This window comes from Hyperolius riggenbachi, chromosome 1 (assembly GCF_040937935.1).
Source record: "Hyperolius riggenbachi isolate aHypRig1 chromosome 1, aHypRig1.pri, whole genome shotgun sequence".
Taxonomy (NCBI): Eukaryota; Metazoa; Chordata; class Amphibia; order Anura; family Hyperoliidae; genus Hyperolius; species Hyperolius riggenbachi.
The window spans coordinates 120904247-120928896 of NC_090646.1; the positions used below are offsets into that span (position 1 = coordinate 120904247).

Below are 24650 nucleotides of genomic sequence, written 5' to 3' on the forward strand. Positions count from 1 at the left end.
TATACTGTACATGTGTATGTATAGCTGTAGTACTGCAAGGTCTATTGCATTAAACACAGTGAGTGAATGGGAACAAGCCAATACTAGTGCTCTCCTGCATGTTATGAGAATAAAGTGAATAAAGCAGGCTGGTAAAGGGAGAAGTTAGGTTGTAGTCCCCATTTCAGTGGTTAGACAAGCCACCTTTTATATAAACACAAAATACACAGAGGGAATTTTCTTAAAACACCACGGTCTCGAGAAATTGTAAAATTTAAAACACATACATGTAAAATGCATATTTGTTCCGGAGTAAAATGCACCAAAATTGCTTTTTTCCTTTGTCCCTGGCACTTTTCCTTGATTAGTAAAAATATGACCAGTTTTGGACTTGCCTGTCTCCTCATGGTAGTTCCCTGAGAGGGTTATTTCTTTGGTAAAGACAGGAAATACTAAGATTCCCCCATGAAGAGATGGACTAGTAAAATCTGTCAGGTTTTTCTACTTCCTGCAAACGACATCAACATTGGAGAAAGTAATTTATAATGTATTTCTGTACTTTCTGGAAGAAATGTGTGAATTTACATGTATTTGAAATCTTACAATTTTTTATGATGTGGTCCTTTAAGGAGATGTCTTGTACAGAACAATATATTGAGGCTTTGTTTACATCCAGCAAGGTGCGGGAAGTTAGTACAGCACTGCTCAGCAAGCCTGCATGTCTCTGAAGAGGGGAGTGTAATCACCTGTAACATCTGCTGCATTTATGCACCTAATCCAAGCAGGTCTAAGGTGAAAAATACTGCCGGTCAGGCACTGCCAGGAATCCTGTAATCTTTGCAGTCAGACGGGTTACACATTCGGTCTCTTCCTGTAAAATCCCATGAAGTCACAAAGCTGAAGGTGTGCAGAGCAGGGCTGGGGACTGACCTGGAAATCACGTGTTTCCCATTATGCTAATTGCATTGAGAGCCAGACATGCTTGTAACAAGCACACCCTCCGTGAGAGCGATGGCGAGATTAGCAGCGTCTGAAAGGAGTGCAGGCTTCTCAGTTGGCACCCGCCACACATCTGTCTTCTTGCCAAACCGCTGGCCGCTCACTTGCAATGACCTCATCTTCCGCTGGCCTCCTTAAAGGAGCTCTGGGCACTCTCCAGCCTTCCCTCCTAAACAGGCGCTTTGAAATAATGGCCATGATTCTATTCCTATTAGGTCATCCTGTCTGGCACTTGAGAGATTTAATCTTCTTTACTGATATTTCAGTCTGTTTCCTTAAATATGTCAATAAAGATGTCTGTTTCTTCTGGAATTAAGGACACTTTTACAGAACTTATTTAAAAAAAATAGACTATAATTTACAATGACATGTGGCTGAAGTCACTGTGATTTAATCTTCTATCAATTCGCTTTTGAAGGGGAAGGTAATTAATATGCAGATTTACAGCTCCCTGTGTCCCTGTGGTTAGACTTCAGCTAGATCAAGCGGAGCTAAATCGCAGAAGCTGCTGGTCACCCGGATGAGAGGGGGGAGACACGAGGCAAAACACTGAGGCTGTGTTCCCACTTGAGCAGAGAATGGACAGCTCATCGCTAAACTCACAGTGAGCGGCTCCTATTTTATATATAGGAGCCGATCACACTTGTCACTCTGCATTGGATCTGTGGGATCCGTTTCTGTAAGTGGGCCGCACTTCTGTGTAGTCCACTATAATCCTGGGCAGATGGATGCGTTCCCCACATATAGCCTATGGTGATAACGCATCTGCCCCAGACTACACGTCCCACCGCCGCTCGCTCCCTGTACACAGGGCAGAAGCATGGAGATCTCCATTGGGCTGCAAAAGACCAATGGGAATACTCTGCAACAGGGAGAATTCTCATTGGTTTATGGTGGGCCAATGAAAATTCTCCCTAGTGCTAGAGAGAATTGGTCTAATGCAGCCTATGGAGAGCCCCATGCTCCTGCCAGCCTCCAGGCTGGGTACATAGAGGGACCGAGCAGCGGCGATCGGCTGTGGGACACGTGAGTGGCGACCATGACAGTCGGGCACTGAGAGGGCGGCGTAGAGCAGATGCAAAATGGATGGAGCGCTTACTGTGTCTATTTTGCATCTGTTCAAGTGGCAGTTGCGTCTAATGCTGGGCATACACGGCAGTGTACTTTCTTATCAATCGAGACGCTGATGGCTCGATTGATAATATCCGACAGGTCCGATGACCTGCCGGATAGATTCCCCACTCAATCCCCGCCGGGAATCGATCCGCGTGGACAAGCGGGGACGCGGCAGGAGTCGATCAGCCGCCGGATTGACCAGTGTATGCCCAGCATTAGTGCTGTAGTCCATAGCAACCAGTAAGGCCTGGTTTGCATTGAATCAGTTGCTATCAGTTATAATTGGTAGACAACTGATGTGCAGCTCAGGTGAAGGTAATATCCAAGTTTACCTTTGGGTCAGTTCACATCAACGCTTTTTAACTGACTGCTTTGTCACAGTGCACTGCTACAAAGCAACTGATCAGTTAAAACGTACCAATTTGGCAGTGTTTAGTGTAATCCAGCCCTGCTGGGTTTCCACTTGGGCCGGACCTTGAGCAGCCAGTTGGAGTGGACAGTGTAGTGTTCGCTCTGATGCTCCGTTGGGGTCCGGTTGATGCATTTCAACCATAGGCTATATGGGGACTCATCCGCTCTTCCAGAAGAATCGCGGACAGCACAGAAGTGCGTCCCGCTTACCACAGCAAATCCAATGGATCCACTGCAGACTGACAAGTGTGACCGGATCCTAATATATAAAATAAGATCTGTTTGTTGTCTGTTTTCTGAACTGTAGTTCTCTGTGCACCACTACATCAAGGATAGTCCCCTAGCAGCTAGTCACACAGCATATCATACCACTACATCAAGGATAGTCCCCTAGCAGCTAGTCACACAGCATATCATACCACTACATCAAGGATAGTCCCATAGCAGCTAGTCACACAGCATATCATACCACTACATCAAGGATAGTCCCCTAGCAGCTAGTCACACAGCATATCATACCACTACATCAAGGATAGTCCCCTAGCAGCTAGTCACACAGCATATTGTACCACGACATCAAGGATAGTCCCCTAGCAGCTAGTCACACAGCATATCTTACCACTACATCAAGAATAGTCCCATAGCAGCTAGTCACACAGCATATCGTACCACTACATCAAGGATAGTCCCATAGCAGCTAGTCACACAGCATATCTTACCACTACATCAAGGATAGTCCCATAGCAGCTAGTCACACAGCATATCATACCACTACATCAAGGGTAGTCCCCTAGCAGCTAGTCACACAGCATATCATACCACTACATCAAGGATAGTCCCCTAGCAGCTAGTCACACAGCATATTGTACCACGACATCAAGAATAGTCCCATAGCAGCTAGTCGCACAGCATATCTTACCACTACATCAAGGATAGTCCCCTAGCAGCTAGTCACACAGCATATTGTACCACGACATCAAGGATAGTCCCATAGCAGCTAGTCACACAGCATATCATACCACTACATCAAGGATAGTCCCCTAGCAGCTAGTCGCACAGCATATCGTACCACTACATCAAGGATAGTCCCATAGCAGCTAGTCACACAGCATATCATACCACTACATCAAGGATAGTCCCCTAGCAGCTAGTCGCACAGCATATCGTACCACTACATCAAGGATAGTCCCATAGCAGCTAGTCACACAGCATATCGTACCACTACATCAAGGATAGTCCCCTAGCAGCTAGTCACACAGCATATCTTACCACTACATCAAGGATAGTCCCCCAGCAGCTAGTCACACAGCATATCTTACCACTACATCAAGGATAGTCCCCTAGCAGCTAGTCACACAGCATATCTTACCACTACATCAAGGATAGTCCCCTAGCAGCTAGTCACACAGCATATCGTACCACTACACTGAGGATGGTCCCCTTTCAGCTAGTCGCACAGCATTTCATATCACTACACCAAGGATAGTCCCCTACCAGCTAGTCACACGGCATATCATACCACTCATACCACTATTCACATGTCATGTGACCATGATTTGGTGGTTTGGAAGAGGTATTTAGGCTTTTATTAATATTGGTGAAACTGTGCTGTTATGCCTTGGGAAAGGACACAGCTATATTTTGCAATCTGCCCATACTTTTTGACATGAACTTGCCATTTGCTGAAAGTCTTGTTCCGTGTGTTGAAACCTGTATGAGACCCATGCAGCCTTTACATCCTTACAGAATGATCGAAATATGAAATCTGCCCTTGTTGGCTTCCATGCTCATCTGAAAACGTCACAACTCAGTAGGTTGCTGACCAGAATAAATGATAATTAGTGAATTCCTCCTACCTAAGGATGAATAATTATTATGAACCATTAATGACCGTTGTCTATATTCCTCTTTGTTTGGGATGATTCCTGTTCTCTGTACACTGCCGTAGCTCTTTGTAGCCCTGATGTCTCTGAGGTACAGCAGTCAGGTTGGAATACATCCACTAGTGACTTCACATTGCTTATTCAGACTTTTGCAGACTTCTTGCCGCTAGACAAAAAAAAAAAAAGCCAGATATCTGACACCTTGGAATGACTCAGTGGATATGCGAGAATGATGGTGTTTGGCTTCCTGTACACGATGCGCTCATGACTCCAGATTCGTATGTGTGCTGTTTATGATTTGTGTAAACACTCTTGTGGAAGGGGAAATCGTAGATCAAAATGGGATTCTGTCTGACATCAGAAGGCAGAGGAAATTCTAGACAGCCAATGGATCACTGAGGAGCACAGAAAAATGAGAAGTCCGAGAAGTACCAGAATCTTTCTGCTCTAGAAGCAGGTTTCTTTTACAGGGAAATTACTATATGGTGTTTTTACACTATGTAATACTTGACTAGTCACCAAACCGGAGTACGTTGCTCCATATTCTGTTGTTTTGATTATCAATAGGCTTATTTTTTTTTTCAAAGTTTGGTCATGCCTGTTGCAGTCTTATGTTGGGAATACACGGCTCAATTCTGAGCCATTTAGATGGCTTGATAGATAATTTCCGACATGTCCGATCTCCCGCCCGATAGTTTCCGCGCTCGATTCTGCATGGAGGACAATGGGAAAAGATAAAAGAATCGATCGGAAGATAAGAGAATCGCCTGCAGAATCGAGCGTGAAAGACGATCGGGCGCGGAATCGAGCGGCAAAAATCGAGCCGTGTATGCCCAGCATTAAAGTGCTCACAGAATAGAGATGACAGTCACCTGAATTGGCTACTTTTGGCCCGATCAGGAGTGTCACATTCGAGTTCACCCGACAGAGATCCACTTTTGTGAAAGTGACAGAGGTGTGGGCGGGGTCTACAGGTGGCTTCACCTCTCTATAACAGAGGCAGATTTTGCTTGACTAAACTAAGTACACCTGTTTCTATAGCGGTCGTTACCCAGTAGGCCCTGAGTACAGTCACTTTGTGCCTGGCCATGTAGTTGACCCCATATATCTGTGGCCAGTGTCTTGAAAAAAGTCCCACGGGGTTTATATTTTGCATTAGATTCGTTGTTCTTTTCTGCCCATTCATAAGAATGTATAATAAAGATATTGGGGGTAAGGTGAATGTAAACCTTACCTCCATAGACCCGATCCAATGCTCTTCTGGCATCAGAAATCACCACAACACCTTCCACTTCCAGGAGCAGTTTTTGCCACCAGACACTACTCAATACTGTAGAGCTGCAGTATCACATAGAAGCTGGATTTCAAACTTCAGAAGAAGATTGCCCAGGAGCTTGTTAGTGGTTTACTGAGCACCCTGGTGGAATGAACATACCCAAACAAGTTACTGTTTGACATCATGGAAACTTATGAGAACACATTTTAGCTTTTCTGAGAAAAAATGTAATCAAATGTTCCAGTCATACATTCCTCTGGGGTCAACCTGCCTGTGTGATCACCCTCACAGCAACTATGATGGATCTCTAGTGATTTGGTAATGCTGGACGCCACCAGTTTTAGAACACGTGAAGACCTTTTGCCTCCAAGTCCAGTAGTAGTGTTCCTGTTTCTCCAGACCTGTGGAGATGATATAAAATTTGTTTTCACTTTGTTGGATGTTGTTGTTTTAAAAGGAATCCAAGGTGTGAAACCTATGGAAGCTGCCATATTTATTTGCTTTGAAACCATACCAGTTGCCTGGCAGTTCTGCTGATCTTTTTGGTTGCAGTAGTGTCTGAATCACACACCTGAAACACACATGCAGCTAATATTGTCAGATTTGTCATAGAAATCTGACCCTCATGCTTGTTCAGGGTCTATGGCTTAAAGTATTAAAGGCAGAAGATCAGCAGTACAGCCAGACATGGTGCAATGGTTATCATGCCTAAAGTCTCTAACTGGGTTAGCACCGCTTTGTGAATCGAGCCCAATGTACATTATTTAGGAAGGAAATAAATACGTCAGCCTTCATATCCCTCTTACCTCAGGTTCCCTTTATAGGAGTCATCAGGCTATTTATTCTTCCCCCTTATCTACTTACCTTCGGCTTCCTCCAGCCCCTTGCAGCTTACATGTCCAACGCCGCAGCTCCGCTCTAAGCTGCCAGCCCGGGGTTCCCAGCGGTGTCTTGCCAGGCCGTCCTCTACTGCGCCTACGTGAGCGACACAGTCAATCAAGTCCACGTTGTCTGTACTGCGCAGGCGGCTGAGAGCTGATCTGTGGCATGGGATATGTCAGCTACAAAGGGCTGGAGTAAGCCCCAGGTAAGTAGATCAGAGAGTAGGGTGAATAGCCTGATGACTCCTTTAAGTCGAGGGTTCATGTGAGGCTAAGGAAATCTGACAAAGTAAATAGAATCTACAGGATGCAAGTTAGAGTGGAAGAAGGAAGCAGACTATCTCAGGTTCTCTTGCTGCAACGTTATCGTTAGCTTGTCATGTGATGCTGGAGTCATGTGATACAGAACTGACAGTTTCCTGCTTCCACATGATTTGGTTATGGGCATCTAGCTGATGTGAAAGAGTGACTTCAAGATTTTTTTTTTTTACACCCTCTGCAATTAATCACTATAGGTATATTTGTGTGCATAGAATGTATAATGCACAGATCTGTATGGGCTGTTGGGCTGCAATGTTGTATTTTGTGTATTTTATTTTTTTACACATTTTTCATTTTGGCCAAATAGAAGCTCTGAGGATACATTGTAAAGTGTTTATAGTGCTTAGCCTGTGTAGCTAAAACAACAGTCTCCACTTTCCTAGTGACTGCAAGTCCAACACTTTGTGTGCCAAGAGGCTTAAACTTTCCTGTACTCTCCTCAGCGGGCAGGGCCCGGGGTGGAGGGACTTATTTCCGTGATCAGGTTCAGCCTCTCAGCAGAGGGCAGCGATTCAGGGTAATCTCATCATCACATGCTACTCGTCTTTGAGGGCACTGCATGTAACACAGCCATAAAAGCTCGCCGCCGGCCTCCCGATAGCTCCACTTCCCTCTCCTAATCCAAGACATTGAGGTGATTGGTGCGGTTTTGTTCTACAAATCTACAGACATAATGACGAACTGATAGGGGAAACAGATGGTAGACAAAGTTAATGTTTAGCATTTGGCCAGGCAGAGACGCTCTATTCAAAATTAAAAGTGAGAAGAAAAAAACAATCTGGAAGACTGTTCTGTACCATTAAATGCCTGCCAAAAGCTGTGGTGTGGTTCTTGGCACGCAGCTTTATGTGACTAGATTTCATCTCGTAATAACGCAATTACTGCATCACACTAGCGCTATGGAAATATCCATTGTATTGTGAAAGTTTCACCTTACAGCAGAGAGGTGGCTCGCTAAGAATAAAATTCCTCCCTTTTTACAGAAGTGCTGCGAACGCTGCCGATCTACGTATATTACCGCCTAGATGGTGCCATTCGAAAGAGTTTAAAGTAAAAACCTTGGCTGGCGGGGAAACATTGGTGACTTCACACTTTGAAAACTTGCAGAGTTTGCTTAAAAGAAACTATAAAATCTAGCAGTAAAGGAATTTGCCGTTCCATGCCAAGCAGACTTGGAGACAGACTTTTAGGAGGTATTGGAACAAGTTTTTAAACAACCGTATTGACCCCACACCTCCAAGAAGGTCTGGCAATAAGACTGCTATACACATGTCACCTCTCCCTGAACCCACAGGACACTGGGCCCGATTTCAATGCTAGAAGTCATTGGAGAACATAAATTATCCTGAAAACCTGGCCTGGACCTATTCAGTTATCTGATATTGGTTGGTAAAAGCGTGTTTATGCTGGGAATACACTATGCATTTTTATGGTCGCTTTTCCATCCGATTGATTTTTCGATTCGTTTTTCTGCTCGATTTCCCTCTCGATGCTCTTATCTTTTCTTATCTATTTCCATTCACTTGTATAGTGTAGGTTGGGAACTTTGCTTCTGTTCTGCCATAGTTTTATGTATACGCTAACAGCATGGGGGGGAAGTGAGGTTTTATTGTTTGATGGCAGCTGTAATTCCACTAAAATATCAGAACACCCCACATCCTATGATGCTGTAATATGCTGGTCCTTACTCTAGTCCTGCAAACAAAGCTTGACATGTCGCTTCCCTTTAACGGGCACCAGAAGCCTATTCCCGCCCTCAAGGCTCAGGTTTGCAGAGTTTAAATAGTTTATATTACCGAGGAAGTCGAGGGTCCCGTCTATGTATAAGAGAACAAATCCTGGCTGGGGACAGTATCTATTCAGTAAGGAGTCATTGGGCAAGACTCCCATAACACTGCAGGGCGACCTGGTGAGGGCGCCCATAGTAAAAGTAGTAATAGAGAAAAGCACTATACAAATGTTAGCATTATTATTGTGTTAGCAGCCCTGTTGATAGATGAAGGGCTGACCATTTAAACAACATGGCAATTCTGATGTGTGATTGTGTATGTCTAACAGTGTGATGGAGGTGTCTGATCTGTGCTGACAATTCATTGTGTATGTCTAGCAGTGTGACGGAGGTGTCTGATCTGTGCTGACACTTGATCGTGTATGTCTAGCAGTGTGACAGAGGTGTCTAATCTGTGCTGACAATTCATTGTGTATGTCTAGCAGTGTGACAGAGGTGTCTGATCTGTGCAGATAATTCATTGTGTATGTCTAGCAGTGTGATGGAGGTGTCTGATCTGTGCTGACAATTCATTGTGTATGTCTAGCAGTGTGGCGGAGGTGTCTGATCTGTGCTGACAATTCATTGTGTATGTCTAGCAGTGTGACAGAGGTGTCTGATCTGTGCAGATAATTCACTGTGTATGTCTAGCAGTGTGACGGAGGTGTCTGATCTGTGCTGACAATTCATTGTGTATGTCTAGCAGTGTGACGGAGGTGTCTGATCTGTGCAGATAATTCATTGTGTATGTCTAGCAGTGTGACGGAGGTGTCTGATCTGTGCTGACAATTCATTGTGTATGTCTAGCAGTGTGACGGAGGTGTCTGATCTGTGCAGATAATTCATTGTGTATGTCTAGCAGTGTGACGGAGGTGTCTGATCTGTGCTGACACTTGATCGTGTATGTCTAGCAGTGTGACGGAGGTGTCTGATCTGTGCTGACAATTCATTGTGTATGTCTAGCAGTGTGACGGAGGTGTCTGATCTGTGCTGACACTTGACTGTGTATGTCTAGCAGTGTGACGGAGGTGTCTGATCTGTGCTGACAATTCATTGTGTATGTCTTGCAGTGTGATGGAGGTGTCTGATCTGTGCTGACACTTGATCGTGTATGTCTAGCAGTGTGACGGAGGTGTCTGATCTGTGCTGACAATTCATTGTGTATGTCTAGCAGTGTGACGGAGGTGTCTGATCTGTGCTGACAATTCATTGTGTATGTCTTGCAGTGTGATGGAGGTGTCTGATCTGTGCTGACACTATTGTTGATGTGGCTTTGCAGCTTAAAGGAGCTGCGCCCCAGTCCTGCTCTTAGCATATCCTGGGTCTGCTATGGGCCGTGGTGAAACACTTGCTGAAGTTGAATCTGTATAATGAAGTGCAAGTATTACATTTGACATTACCCCACTCCAGCCATTGGGATTCATTCCACCTTACACAATGTTAGTGTTAATGGTCTGAGTTGCCATCTTTCGGTTCAGCACAGTGTATCTGGAAGAAGCTGAGTGTTGTGTGTGTCTGCTGGCATTCCTAAACTAAACAGTCATTTTATACAGTGTATATATTATCTACTGTTGTTTGAATTTTGCTCTGGAAGGTGTTTTTGACTTGTTTTATTTTCTGCCTCTCTCCTGTAGTCATACCAACACAGCTACATGGAACCTCTGAAGACAAATAATAAATATAGCGTCATCTACCCGACGCCCGGCATGCTGCACGGTAAACTCTACCCCAGCGCGGAGACATTTTCTGGATTCCAATTGGAGCCGGTTGATCTCACCACAAACAAAAGGAATTCGCCGTCCTCCACAGGAAGCTCCCCATCTCCAGCAAAGTACCATTCGCCCAAGAGAAACTCTCCTATTGTATTCATGCCATCCTCAAGCCCGCCCATGAAAAAGCTAACCCCCTCCCCGCCATCTGTACCACCTTATCCAATGCCCTTGGCTATTAACCGTATACTATCTGCCTTCCCAGGAGAACATTACAGGAACCCGGCACTCTTACCTCTCTTACAGCCTGTAGTTGTACAGCCAGTTCATATGCCTCCCCTTGTGTACGGCCACCTGCAGCATCACCCAATCATGGTATCCACCATCGTAGCAGAAGATCTGGAGAGTCAAAGCAGTAAGCACAGTAAGTATCACAATAACTGTAATGTGGTGGGGGGTCTTGGCACCCTATAGGAAAAGGCATAGGAGACAAAAAACAGGAGCCCAGTAGTGCAGTATGTCAGTAACTGGTGTGATGAAAAATAAATAAGATACTACTCATAAAGGGGGGTTGCAGGGGGCAGCCGACCACAGGAAGCAGGTGGAGACCATAAACCAGACTCCACTTGGGGTGGTCCTGGATAGACCTCAATCTGGTCGCTCTCTTGAAGAAAAATGGGGACTGATGTCCACCATGGTAGACACCACCGCTGTTCTGTCACCACCCCTCGAACAGATTATGTATGGACTTTGTGTAAAGTGCATAGTGTATACTATGCACTTTAGAAGGGAAGAGGCACCCTGGTTGAATAAAAGCTTATAAAAGCAATGAAAAAAGAATAACGAGGTGTCTTACCTCAATGACGAAATCTATGTAACTTATAAAAGATTTGAATTTAGCACAGGCATCACGTTTCGCGGGTCTGAGCCCGCTTCCTCAGGCCAATAACAGTGTCAAATGACAAAAATCAGTTAGCAACAGTTTTTAAACTGTTTTTAGAAGCTTTTATTCAACCCGGGCGCCTCTTCCCTTCTAATGATCACAAGAATGTTTCTCCTCTGTATGTCAGTGTATATAAGCTGTGTTTTTCAGTTCTGGTCAGGAACCAGTCCGACAAAGGCTTTTTATAAGTCGAAAGCTCACGGTGTATCCATCTCTAAGTTAGCCAATAAATAGTATCATCCTGATTCAAAACTTCTTGCTAATGATCACAATAACTGGAGAATTGTATATCGAGATTCACATATCTATCCAAATATATAAATCTATCTATAGTTCTGTATTGTGGACGTTGCACCTGTCCTGCAAACCAACCATAAGATGGTTTTAGCTCCAAGGCTACAACAATCTCATATTTTAAAGGACAACTGAGGTGAGAAGAATATGTAGGTTTCCATATTTTTGTTTATTTAAACAATTCCAGTTGCCTGGCAGCCCTGCTGATCTGTTTGGCTGCAGTAGTGTCTGAATAGCACGAGAAACAAGCATGCAGCTAATCTTGTCAGATCTGACAATGTCAGAAACCTCTAATCTGTTGCATGCTTGTTTAGTGTCTATGGCTTACAGTATTAGAGGCTAAGGATCAGCAGGGCTACCAGGCAACTGGTATTGCTTAAAAGGAAAAAATATGGCAGCCTTCATATCACTCTTGCTTCAGTTGTCCTTTAAAAGAATATACTGAGAGGCTAATGACCTAGAGCAAGCATGCAGCAGATGTAATTTCGGTGAGAGACCGGAATTGGCATATGTTATGTTGTGTATATAGGCATTTTGATGAATGTGTGGTTTTAATGGACATTCCACACCATGGGCGATGAACTCTATTCTAGATGAATATGAAATGTTCACTATTGCCACTGTTCTGTTGTCACAGCATGGGGCTTAGAGTACTGCCCAGAGAAGAGTTCTGCTGTATAATACAGTATGTTTCTTTTGCAGTGTCTATGACGGGCTCCGACTGTTATGAAAATCCTCCCCTAAAAAACATTAAAATTGAACCTGGACTGGAGCCGGTGTCAATAGATGTGTACCCCGAACAAATGTCTCCCGGAATGAGCACGCCCCCAAAGGGAATGTTCCATGAGTAAGTAGAACCAGCACAGCAGGTCCTTGTACCAGTGGGCTCTTGGCTGTGATGTACAGATGTACACATCTTCTGTATACGTTTTTATAATCTGGGTAATAAAGAGAGACACATCCCAGTAATCTTTCAGAAATAAATGCTTTGAATGGAATAATCAGGATACATGGGAATGTGGGGCAGATGCTGCAGTCCAACAAGTGTCCCAGTCTTTACAACCATAATATAGTTGTTCTTTGAGTACACATGCTAGGTCTAGGCAGCTGAAAACTGATCTGTTGACTTAACTCAGTGTGAATGTACCAAAGGCAATGTGACGTGACTGCATGACAGCAGAGAATGCTCCCCGGGCTCAATTGCCTAGTCCACAGAGGCAGTGTTAAGCCAGGACAACAGTCAAACTGTACAGAATGATTCTATTGCCTGTATTGATAGTACAGATTGCAAAGCAGAGACTTTATCAGCCTTTGTCCCATCAGGTGATGAGTATTCATTTCTGTACCAGGGGCCAGTGAACGCTAGCACAATTCCAGTGGCTGGAGAGTACTAGCACAGTACCACAAGCTGGAGAGTACTAACACAGTACCAGGGACCGGAGAGTACTAGCACAGTACCACGAGCTGGAGAGTATAAGCACAGTACCAGGGCCCGGAGAGTATAGGCACAGTACAAGGAACCGGAGTGTACTAGCACAGTACCAGGGGCCGGAGAGTATTAGCACAGTACCACGAGCTGGAGAGTACTAGGACAGTACAAGGGACCGGAGAGTACTAGCACAGTACCAGGAGCTGGAGAGTTATAGCACAGTACCAAGGGCTGGTGAATAATAGCGCAGTACCAGAGGATGGTGAGTGCCAGCATGGTACCGGTGGTTGGAAATTACTAGCACAGTACCAGGGACCTGTGATTACTAGCACAGTACCAGTGGCCAGTGATTTCTAGCACAGTACTGTACTGGCACTATGACAGGGGCCGGTGTTTGCTTGCGCAGTACCAGGGGTCGGTTATAACTAGCTCAGTTCCAGGGGGCCGGTGAATACTAGCACAGTCCCAGGGGCTGACCACTACAACAGTACTGGGGGCAGGTGGGCACTAGCAGAATACCAGAGACTGGTAAATGCCAGAACAGTACCAGGGGTTGGAGAGTATTGGCACAGTACCAAGGGTTGGAGAGTATTAGCACAGTACCAGGGGTTGGAGAGTATTAGCACAGTACCAAGGGTTGGAGAGTATTAGCACAGTACCAGGGGCTGGAGAGTATTAGCACAGTACCAGGGGCTGGAGAGTATTAGCACAGTACCAGGGGCTGGAGATTATTAGCACAGTACCAGGGGTTGGAGAGTATTAGCACAGTACCAAGGGTTGGAGAGTATTAGCACAGTACCAGGGGCTGGAGAGTATTAGCACAGTACCAGGGGTTGGAGAGTATTAGCACAGTGCCAGGGGTTGGAGAGTATTAGCACAGTTCCAGGGGTTGGAGAGTATTAGCACAGTACCAGGGGTTGGAGAGTATTAGCACAGTTCCAGGGGCTGGAGAGTATTAGCACAATGCCAGGGGTTGGAGAGTATTAGCACAGTTCCAGGTGTTGGAGAGTATTAGCACAGTACCAGGGGTTGGAGAGTATTAGCACAGTTCCAGGGGCTGGAGAGTATTAGCACAATGCCAGGGGTTGGAGAGTATTAGCACAGTACCAGGGGTTAGAGAGTATTGGCACAGTACCAGGGGTTGGAGAGTATTGGCACAGTACCAGGGGCTGGAGAGTATTAACACAGTACCAGGGGCTGGAGAGTATTAGCACAGTACCAGGGGCTGGAAAGTATTAGCACAGTACCAGGGACTGGAGAGTATTAGCACAGTACCAGGGGCTGGAGAGTATTAGCACAGTACCAGGGGTTCAAGAGTATTAGCACAGTGCCAGGGGTTGGAGAGTATTAGCACAGTGCCAGGGGTTGGAGAGTATTAGCACAGTGCCAGGGGTTGGAGAGTATTAGCACAGTGCCAGGGGTTGGAGAGTATTAGCACAGTACCAGGGGTCGGAGAGTATTAGCACAGTACCAGGGGTTGGAGAGTATTAGCACAGTACCAGGGGTTGGAGAGTATTAGCACAGTACCAGGGGTTGGAGAGTATTAGCACAGTGCCAGGCGTTGGAGAGTATTAGCACAGTACCAGGGGTTGGAGAGTATTAGCACAGTACCAGGGGTTGGAGAGTATTAGCACAGTACCAGGGGTTGGAGAGTATTAGCACAGTACCAGGGGCTGGAGAGTATTAGCACAGTACCAGGGGCTGGAGAGTATTAGCACAGTACCAGGGGCTGGAGAGTATTAGCACAGTACCAGGGGCTGGAGAGTATTAGCACAGTACCAGGGGTTGGAGAGTATTAGCACAGTACCAGGGGTTGGAGAGTATTAGCACAGTACCAGGGTCTGGAGAGTATTAGCACAGTACCAGGGGCTGGAGAGTATTAGCACAGTGCCAGGGGTTGGAGAGTATTAGCACAGTGCCAGGGGTTGGAGAGTATTAGCACAGTGCCAGGGGTTGGAGAGTATTAGCACAGTGCCAGGGGTTGGAGAGTATTAGCACAGTGCCAGGGGTTGGAGAGTATTAGCACAGTTCCAGGGGTTGGAGAGTATTAGCACAGTACCAGGGGTTGGAGAGTATTAGCACAGTACCAGAGGTTGGAGAGTATTAGCACAGTGCCAGGGGTTGGAGAGTATTAGCACAGTTCCAGGGGCTGGAGAGTATTAGCACAATGCCAGGGGTTGGAGAGTATTAGCACAGTACCAGGGGCTGGAGAGTATTAACACAGTACCAGGGGCTGGAGAGTATTAGCACAGTACCAGGGGCTGGAGAGTATTGGCACAGTACCAGGGGTTGGAGAGTATTAGCACAGTACCAGGGGTTGGAGAGTATTAGCACAGTACCAGGGGTTGGAGAGTATTGGCACAGTACCAGGGGTTGGAGAGTATTGGCACAGTACCAGGGGTTGGAGAGTATTGGCACAGTACCAGGGGTTGGAGAGTATTAGCACAGTACCAGGGGTTGGAGAGTATTGGCACAGTACCAGGGGTTGGAGAGTATTGGCACAGTACCAGGGGTTGGAGAGTATTAGCACAGTGCCAGGGGTTGGAGAGTATTGGCACAGTACCAGGGGTTGGAGAGTATTAGCACAGTACCAGGGGCTGATGAATGCTAGTACAGCACCAGGAGCAGATGAATGCCAGCACACTGAATTTGTGAATTTTACCTTAGATTTTATCTTTAACTGGTTTTATAAACATTACAAGAAGTTAGTGGCAGTGTGAAAGCGGAATTTATAAAGTGTTGTTTATCGCTGCATTTTAATTAAGCAGTGTTTATTCAAAAGGCTGACAGGCAGTGGATTCACTACCTGTCTAAATGACAATGCGTTCGGCTCGCGCGTCCGTCCACGGTGGGCTTATTTTGAGCCGTTTTTTTCTTTCTCTGTTCCCAGCACTTGGGTGGGCGATTCTTTTTTGTGGTTACCGGTTTCCGACGCAGTTTTCCCAAGCGTTTCGGTAATTCACTCCCTGACGCAAGTCAGGAAGTAAACTCTTTGATCCGGAGAAGAATACATACAATGTATTTATTCTTAAAAACGCAATCGCTCCGCAAAGCGCTTAGCGTTTTTCCTATACCCTCTATTAAGGTGAAATAGCCTCAAAAATGGCTCAAGCACCGCTTATCTACACGGATCGGAAACGAACCATACATGGTACAATTTTCCATTTTTTTCCGATTAGATAATTTAGCTTGATTATACCGTTAGATCGAATACAAAGATTTTTCCAGCATGTCTGATCAGATTTTTCTTGAAAAAACAGGATAATCTTTTGAATTTCTTGATCGAAAAAAAATATTTTCAACTTTCATTCGATTCGATCACTTAGATCGAATAAACGGGAAAATCGAACGTTTTTATTGTATCGTGTATGGGCACCATTAGATATGAACTATCCCATAGAGAATCATTGTGTAAGCGCTATATCTGGGATCCTTTAGCAGGTCCACTTAATTGTGTCAGTAATGACAGCCAAAACCTTGCCTGCCCCCAGACTCTGCAAGAAGCAGTGCTGTGTCACTGGGTGCAGGACCACCTATTGCCACCATATATGCCCCCTCAGAGATGGAGGGGCTGGCTGGAGACTGAAGAATTTGAATCCCTACTCTTATTTTAAAGCCCTTGTCTAGCTGAATGCTATAGAAATGCAATGGGTCCCTCCTCCCTCCACTATAGTAATGATACGGTGTTTAAAAATTATTGGAAAAACATTTTATTTTTTGGAAAGCATTGGCAGTCATGTGACCATCCCTGCTTCTTGTAGCCCCCAATGACAATGTGGCTCTTGTTTACAGAATACTAGAGCCGAGTGGTCCAAATTCATCACCTTCATTGACCCCCTGTGGGAGGAGGGTGGAGTGGGGGTTCGCCTCAATGCCCTCCCACGTCCTGATTGAGAAGGGCAGTGAGCGGGGTCTTACCTCCCACTCCTTAGTGATCTTCATGGAGAAGCAGCAGTTTTCCTAAAAATAAAGGTATTTCTAATCAATCTTAAACAAAACACTTTTTATTTTTATATGCATCATTATTAGGGAGAGGGAAGGACCCATTTCAAAGCCTATTTATATTTTTTACAAGAAGTAGCACAGAGCTCAGGGCAGCACAGCCCCCGTTCCATTCTAGTAGAACTTTCTCCTTAAAGCGGATCCGAGATGAAAAACTAACTATGTCTTACTAACTGTAACTTGTATAACTTGTCTATATATCTTATCTAAAGATTAGATAGTTTACACAGCAAATCTAGCTGCAAACGCCTTTAATAGAATATGATTATTTCTTCCTGTGATACGACAGCAGCCATGTTGTTTGTAAACATTACACAGAGGCAGGCTTATCTGAATATTGAGCAAAAAATCCATGTTTTGCTGACAAATCCCCGCATCCAATACACTCTCAGTAGTCCCGGAATAAGCATACAAACCATATGTTATGGCAGGTATCTGAATCAGACCAAACCAAAAAGATCAATATGGCAGCTTTCATGTCAGGTTCCCTCTAGGCTGCTTTAACAGTGAGACGTTACAGGCGCACGTTAGTGCAGCCTGTAACGCTCCCCAACGCACAGCAATGTAACTGCAATGGGCTGTTCACAGTGCCCACGTTGCGTTACATTGTAACGCTGCACATCAATCTAAAGTGCAGCATGCTACGGCGTTAGAGCGGCTTTGCCGCGTTAGCCTGCTTGCACAGGCACAGTGATTAGCCACATGGCTAATTAATATTCACTGCACTGTGCTGATGTCACTGGCGGTACCGGTACCACGTGATGCGGAGTGTTCTGCTCACGTGGTCTCCACCAGCGCATGCGTACTATAGTACGCATCACGGACACATCAAAGAGCCGTTTAACGCGGCTCTTTGCTAACGTCCTCTGCCACCACCACCATGCGTTGCGTTAGGTGCACGTTATTGCGACCTTAACGTAGCACCTAACGCAATGTCTTAGTGTGAAAGAAGCCTTAAAGTGAACTTAACATAAGTTATATGGAGACTGCCATATTTATTTCCTTTTAAGCAATACCAGTTGCCTGGCAGCCCTGCTGATCCTCTGCCTCTAATACTTTCAGCCATAGACCCTGAACAAGCATGCAGCAGATCAGGTGTTCCTGACATTCTCAGAACTGACAAGATTAGCTGCATACTTGTTACTGGTGTTATTCAGACACTACTGCAGCCAAAGAGATCAGCAGGGCTGCCAGGCAACTGGTATTGTTTAAATGGAAACAAATATGGCAGCCTTTATATCACTCTCACTTCCGGTTCACTTTAATTCCGTTACAGAATGGAGCTTCTGCTTCTTTCACGTGGATACTTGAAACAGGTGCTCTTTAACATTTTAAACATAGCCCAGCAGGTTATGGAAATAATTCATACATTTTGTAGCAGTTCCTATTTAGACAAGTTCAGGTGTCTGGAATTTTGCATTATTCTATTGACCGTATGCTGGGGAAAAGGAAAAAAGAGAAAAGTACTTTCCTGTTCAGAGGTTTTGTTTTCTTACCGAAGGATTTTGTTGTAATATTTAAATGTAGCTGAAACTGGGTTAGTACAAGGAAATAGATGAGAAGGCGCTGAGGAATGTACATTCAGTCATCCGTTTATTCTACCTGTGGTGTGGCAATCGTGTTTTCGATGTGAGGAGCCAATTTTTAAGGCTTTCAGTGGGTGGGGCTCTCAGGCTGAACTCTACTTTTAGGAATTGACGCCAGTCACAAAGCAGGGACCGCACCCTCCTATTGGCAATGCACAACAGGAAACTCTTAATTGCCCTGAAAAGGAGTGACTGAGACAATAACAAATATTTCATCCAATGAATAGGGATTGCAGAACTCTTCTGTGTAAAACCAAGATTTTTTATTTTTGTTTGTTAAATTCAGTGAGAAGGGGGGAAAAGCTGTTTCAGATTACTTTAGTAGGAAATGACACATGTAAACAAACGTACTGAAAGCAAACTGAACCACAGCAAAATTTTGCAATCGTGAGCTGGTTTGCGTGGGAAAGAAGATTGCCTTGTTAATTATTGAAAAATAATAAACTCCCACATAGGCACTAAATGGCCTGTTTTGTACCCAGAGCTTTTTTTTTTTACCGAGTCTATATCTCCTACAGCTCAGCTACGGCTGAAGAACTCAGTGCAGACCTCCTATATACAGTACTTTATATCCATTGTTCCACTCTGATGTCATCTATTGTCCTAACCTATCCAAACCATTCATTACTGATCGATTTTGAGCAGTTTATTGATTTAAAGCAGATCTGAGATGAAAAACTAACTACAACAAGTAACTTGTCTATATATCTAAAGTTTAGATCTAAATCTAGCTGCAAAAAGCTTTAATAGAATAGGATTATGTCTTCCTGTGATACAATGACAACAGCCATGTTGTTTGTGAACATTATGCTTCATACACACTTGAGATAAAAGTCTTTGGAAAAGGCAAGATCACAGACCAATTTTACCCCCTTCCATGTAGTAGGAGAGCCATACTCTACACAGTCTATTCTATGGAGCTGCACTCCCCATCAAATAAAATCTTTGCAAGATGCTGCACACAAAGATGCCCGTACACGCTCAAAAGATCATTATCTGGAAAAGATCCATTCCTGCAAAATGCATTCATAGTCTATGATATCTGCAGATCCTCATACACACCTTGTTTAACAGACAATTATCTGCAGATCATCTGCAGATCAGATCCACCAGGATGGATTTTCAGATCTGCAGATGATTGCCAGATATGCAGGTGAAGTCTGTTAAACAAGGTGTGTATGAGGATCTGCAGATATTATAGACTATGAATGCATTTTGCAGGAATGGATCTTTTGCATGAACAGATCTTTTGCACATAATGATCTTTTGAGTGTGTACAGCATCTGTGTGTGCAGCATCTTGCAAAGATTTTATCTGATGGGGAGTGCAGCTCCATAGAATAGAATACACACAGGCAAGCTTATCTGCATCTTCAGCACTCAGCCTGTGAAAAAAAACCTAATTCTCCCTCCTCCCCTCTGCCTCTGAAATCTCTGGCTAGTAATACCTCCCCCTCCTCCTGCCCAGACTGAGCTCCCTTGAGTCCTTGCTACTGTCTGAAAATGCCTTGGCTCTTTGAAAAGCTGTGGGTGAGGCTTGTTTATTTTATAGGGAATTTAGAGTATTAAAACAAAAAAGTATTTGGCTTGAGGAATGCCCTATAAACAATAGGAAAGGAACACAATTATGCAATGAGTAAAATTTCATCTCGGATCTACTTTAAGGTCTGTTTAGACATGTTGGAAGATCTCTGTGCTGGGGGGGGGGGGGCAGGAGCTGGGGAGGATTGATAGCCCATATCATTGCATTGAGCAGTACAACGTTTGCTGTTTATTCAATGCTCAACAGATTTCAGCAGAAATTGAGTTTCACTACCAGGATTTATGTGAGCAGGTAGGGCCTGGTCATCTGTCATCTCCACCAGTATACATCTCTGCAAGCCAATGGGGTGTATAATATAGCCTATAAATGAATTTAAGGTGTATTCGCTTTTATTTTGTTGAAATTAGATAGACCCCAGATTCCTTTTAGTCCACTCTTCCTCCTCCAGCTCCAGGACATCAGCCCTCCACCAATACCTTGTCCACCGTGCATACCAACTTTATCAAAATGTAGTGAATCAACCCCAAGCTCTCCAAGTACCTGGAAACTGTAGTAGGCTGAACATGAGTCTATTGTTTTCAGTCATGTACGCCCTTGTTTGTCACATTTGCAATGAGATAATGATCAGGTATAGCTGCATCCATATTTAATCACAAATTCTACTTAGAATCGTGGGCAGCACGGTGGCATAGTGGTTAGCCTTGCAGCGATGGGTCCCTGATTCGTATCCCAGCTAGGTCAACATCTGCAAGGAGTTTGTATGTTCTCCCCATGTCTGCGTGGGTTTCCTCTGGGCACTGTGGTTTCCTCCCACATACCAAAAAACATTCAGATCAGTTAAATGGCTCCCCCCTAAATTGGCCCTAGACTATGATACATGCACTACACGATACATACATACACATGATTATGGTAGTGATTAGATTGTGAGCCCCTCTGAGGTACAGTTAGTGACAAGACAATATACTATGTACAGAGCTGCGTAATATGTTGGCGCTATATAAATACTTAAATAAATGTAAAACTACCATACCAGTGTGATTGTTTACATGAAGGCGTGTGAGATGTAGGAATACATAGGCTCAGCTGTAACATTATGCAGGCGTGGGATGCAGAATTGAGTTGACATGTTGTTCAGCGGTTGCTATGGTTGCCTGCATCACAGCATGTAACCACAGCCCTCTTATTGTGATGATGTGTAGTGTATACAGAGGTGTTAGGTTTGCGGTCTTTCTAGATTGTACTTGTGGTTTGTGTCCTGAGGCCGCCGTGTGACAGCGCAACACTGACTGCAGTTTTTGCCTACAAAATAATACGCATACTATCTATTACAGATTTAAAAAAAAGAAAATCACTTTGCTGTTAAAGTTCTTATTCATTTTTATTGCAGAACTTCCAGCATCATTGTTGTTTCTGTGTGAATTTAACCACTTAAGGACCGTAGGTTCACACCCCTCTAATGACCATCCTATTGTTTACAATTCAGAGCACTGCAGCTTTAAGGGCTCACTGCAGGGCCGCACAACTCCGCACACAAGTGATTTCCCCCCTTTTCTGGTGGGCTCTGATCGCTGCTCCTGTGTTTATTTATTTTTATTTGTTTGTCATTTTTTTTAAATAAATTTGTGCATTTTTATTTATTTAATTAATTTCCTACCCTCCCTCCCCTCGGCAGCCAATCCCAGCGATCGGCTCTGAGACATCAGCCTATGAGAGCCGATCACTCTCTGAGCCTCCTAGGGGGACAGCAGAGTGACGCGGCTCTCCCAAGTACAGCGCTTCCATTGATCACTGTACAATGTAAATACACAGCGGTTTTGGCGTCTAACAGTCTCCTAGCGGCAATCGCCGCTGGGAGACTGAAGACGGAGTGGAGCAGTTTTATACTTACCTGGGGCTTCCTCTATCCTCTCTTTACCTTCTAGCTATTAGATCCTGGGTGAATATGGAAACATTTCTGAAGATAAAGTGGGATGAAACTACAAATTTACTGAAAAAAAATAAAATAAATCATCCAATATGAAATCATTTATTTAGCTTACTGTTCCTATCCTATTGTTTTTAGTGTTTACTGTCGGATTTTAAGAGAAAAATGATATGAAAAAAAAAGAATGTTTCTGATGGTTTCCATCTTTAATTATTCTCTCTGTGATGCCAAACGTGACATCACTTTTGCCCTTTTCTTTTTTTTTCAACCCAGCTCAGTGTTAACTTACTGCTTATTTTACAGATTACTGTCCCTCCCACAGCAAACCTCACCTAGATAACAGGCTTCCATCACTGAGGGGGGGGGGGGGGGGCGCGGCAGTTGTTTACCTTCTGGTCATAGTGTCTTTACCTTATCTGTAATGGGAAGTCTGTTATTTGTATTTTGAGATAAGCTTGTTACTGTTGATAAAAAAAATAAGACCGCACACTTCTGTTGGCACTGCACAGTTCAGTAAGGGCACACAGACCATGTTAAAAACAAAATCGGGGCATAAAGGCATCTATTTTACAAAAAAAGGGGGGGGGGGATTGCAAAAATAAAAAAAGGGGGGGGGGTTGACGACTATTTTTAGGCTATTTTTTTTATTTGTGGATGCTACATTTCCCTTTAAAAAGCACAGTCATTAGTGAGATCTGGATTCCAGTACGCAGTAAAGATGCCCATACATTGGGCGAAGAAGCAGCAGATTCGATCAGATAGATCCCTCTCTGAGAGAATCTGATCAGGAGGGATCTATTGCTGCCCCACATCTACATACATTTGTTCCAATAGATTTCGGCAGAAAATCTATTGGAAATCTGTGCAGCCGTCTCCACCTGTCAGGCCTCCCAGGTCACCGCCAGGCAGTGTGTGATTCAAACCTACTTACCGTACTCGTCTTCACTAACTGCATTATCCAGTGTTATCTGTGAGTTTTATTTAGGTTATCCTAGTTGATGCACTTTATTTAAATCTTCTTTTGCTCTGTTTTTTCCAGACACCACCCATCGGTTATAGTACATCCAGGAAAGCGGCCATTGCCCCCCGAGTCTCCGGAGACGCAGAGGAAGAGGAGGATACACAGATGTGATTATGATGGCTGCAACAAAGTTTACACAAAAAGTTCCCACTTAAAGGCACATCGAAGAACGCACACAGGTGAGCACTCATGTGCCAGCATAGCTTAACTTTACACAGTGACCTCTGAATGCCAGATTATAGATGACCTGACTTGGGCTGCGTAAATGTATTCCCTCTTCCATCTCATCAAAACCAAAAGGGCCTAGAATAGCTTGTCCCTGGGTGTTTGTCTGGATGCAGAGGATAGCCTCAGCTCCCCTTATAGGCTGAATGGCCCACAGTTACTAAACAAAATGCCCTAAAACCATATCGCAAAGCTTTGAATACGGGACACATGACTACAGTGATGGTTTTCAATTGTTTGCCCACTGGAAGCTCAATAGTTTGATAAGCGCACCTTGATTACTTCCCCCAACCCCCTGCCCCCCTCCCTTCCAGCATAGTGGCCTCCTCTTTTACCGCCTTTATTTGAGCATTCCAGGTTGGGTAAGGATATAAAAAGCCACTCATGGCCATCCCTTTGCTCAAGGTACATCTAGAGACTAAGGCCCAGTGCACACCAAAACCGCTAGCAGATCCTCAAAACACTAGCGGTTTTGGAGCTGATTTCAGAGCGATTCTAGGCATGTTTAGAGACGTTTTCTAAACATGCCTAGCTTTTTTGGGAGCGTTTTTGTGTAGCAGATTACAAATGCTGTTACCGTAAAAGCTGTTACTGAACAGCTTCTGTAACAAAAACGCCTGGAAAACCGCTCTGATCTAGAGTTTTCCAGAGCGGTTTGCTTTTTTCCTATACTTTACATTGAGGCTGAAACGCTTCTGCAAACCGCAAATGTGCAGCAGGAGGCACGTTTGCGGTTTGCTAGAATACTCAAACCGCTGGTGTGCACCATCCCATTGAAATACATTAGCCAAGCGTTTTCATAGGCGAATGCGGTTGGCGGATCGCTCCTAAAACTGCTCGGTGTGCACTGGGCCATAGCGAGAGACTCCATGACCTGAACCTTCAGGATCCTTCTGCAGCACTTGCAGGCAACAATTGCAGGATCTAATTATAACAATTACATGTAATGATAGGATTGCCCACCCCTTTCCTCACCCCTATTGCCTTCCCCCTCTATGACATGACAACGCTTTGGCTGCCCCCATCCTCACACTCTACTTATATTGGACTCTGCCATGATGCTCATGTGAGGTCACACAAAGCTCACATGACCACCGTGCCAAAGGCGCCAAACTAGATCACAGGATAGGAGCCTCCCATTTATGTCACCAATGCATCCAAGGGGACGCATTTGCTTTATACAACCATGTTCTCTTCCAATACCTCATTGCTTAAAGGACAACTGAAGTGAGAAGAATATGGAGGCTGCCATATATATTTCCTTTTACACAATACTAGTTTCCTGGCAACACTGCTGATCTATTTGGCTGCAGTAGTGTCTGTCTGAATCACACACTT

The 24650-nt window shown here is 44.5% G+C and overlaps 1 protein-coding gene across 1 annotated transcript in view; it reads left to right on the forward strand.

The window, feature by feature from the left end:
- The window catches only part of KLF3 (KLF transcription factor 3), a 90067-nt gene that overhangs the window by 63582 nt on the left and 1835 nt on the right, over positions 1–24650 (forward strand). The window contains exons 3-5 of the mRNA XM_068278452.1: positions 10269–10767; positions 12283–12427; positions 23106–23266. Coding sequence (XP_068134553.1) covers positions 10269–10767; positions 12283–12427; positions 23106–23266 — 805 coding nt within the window. The remainder of the gene's footprint in view (positions 1–10268; positions 10768–12282; positions 12428–23105; positions 23267–24650) is intronic.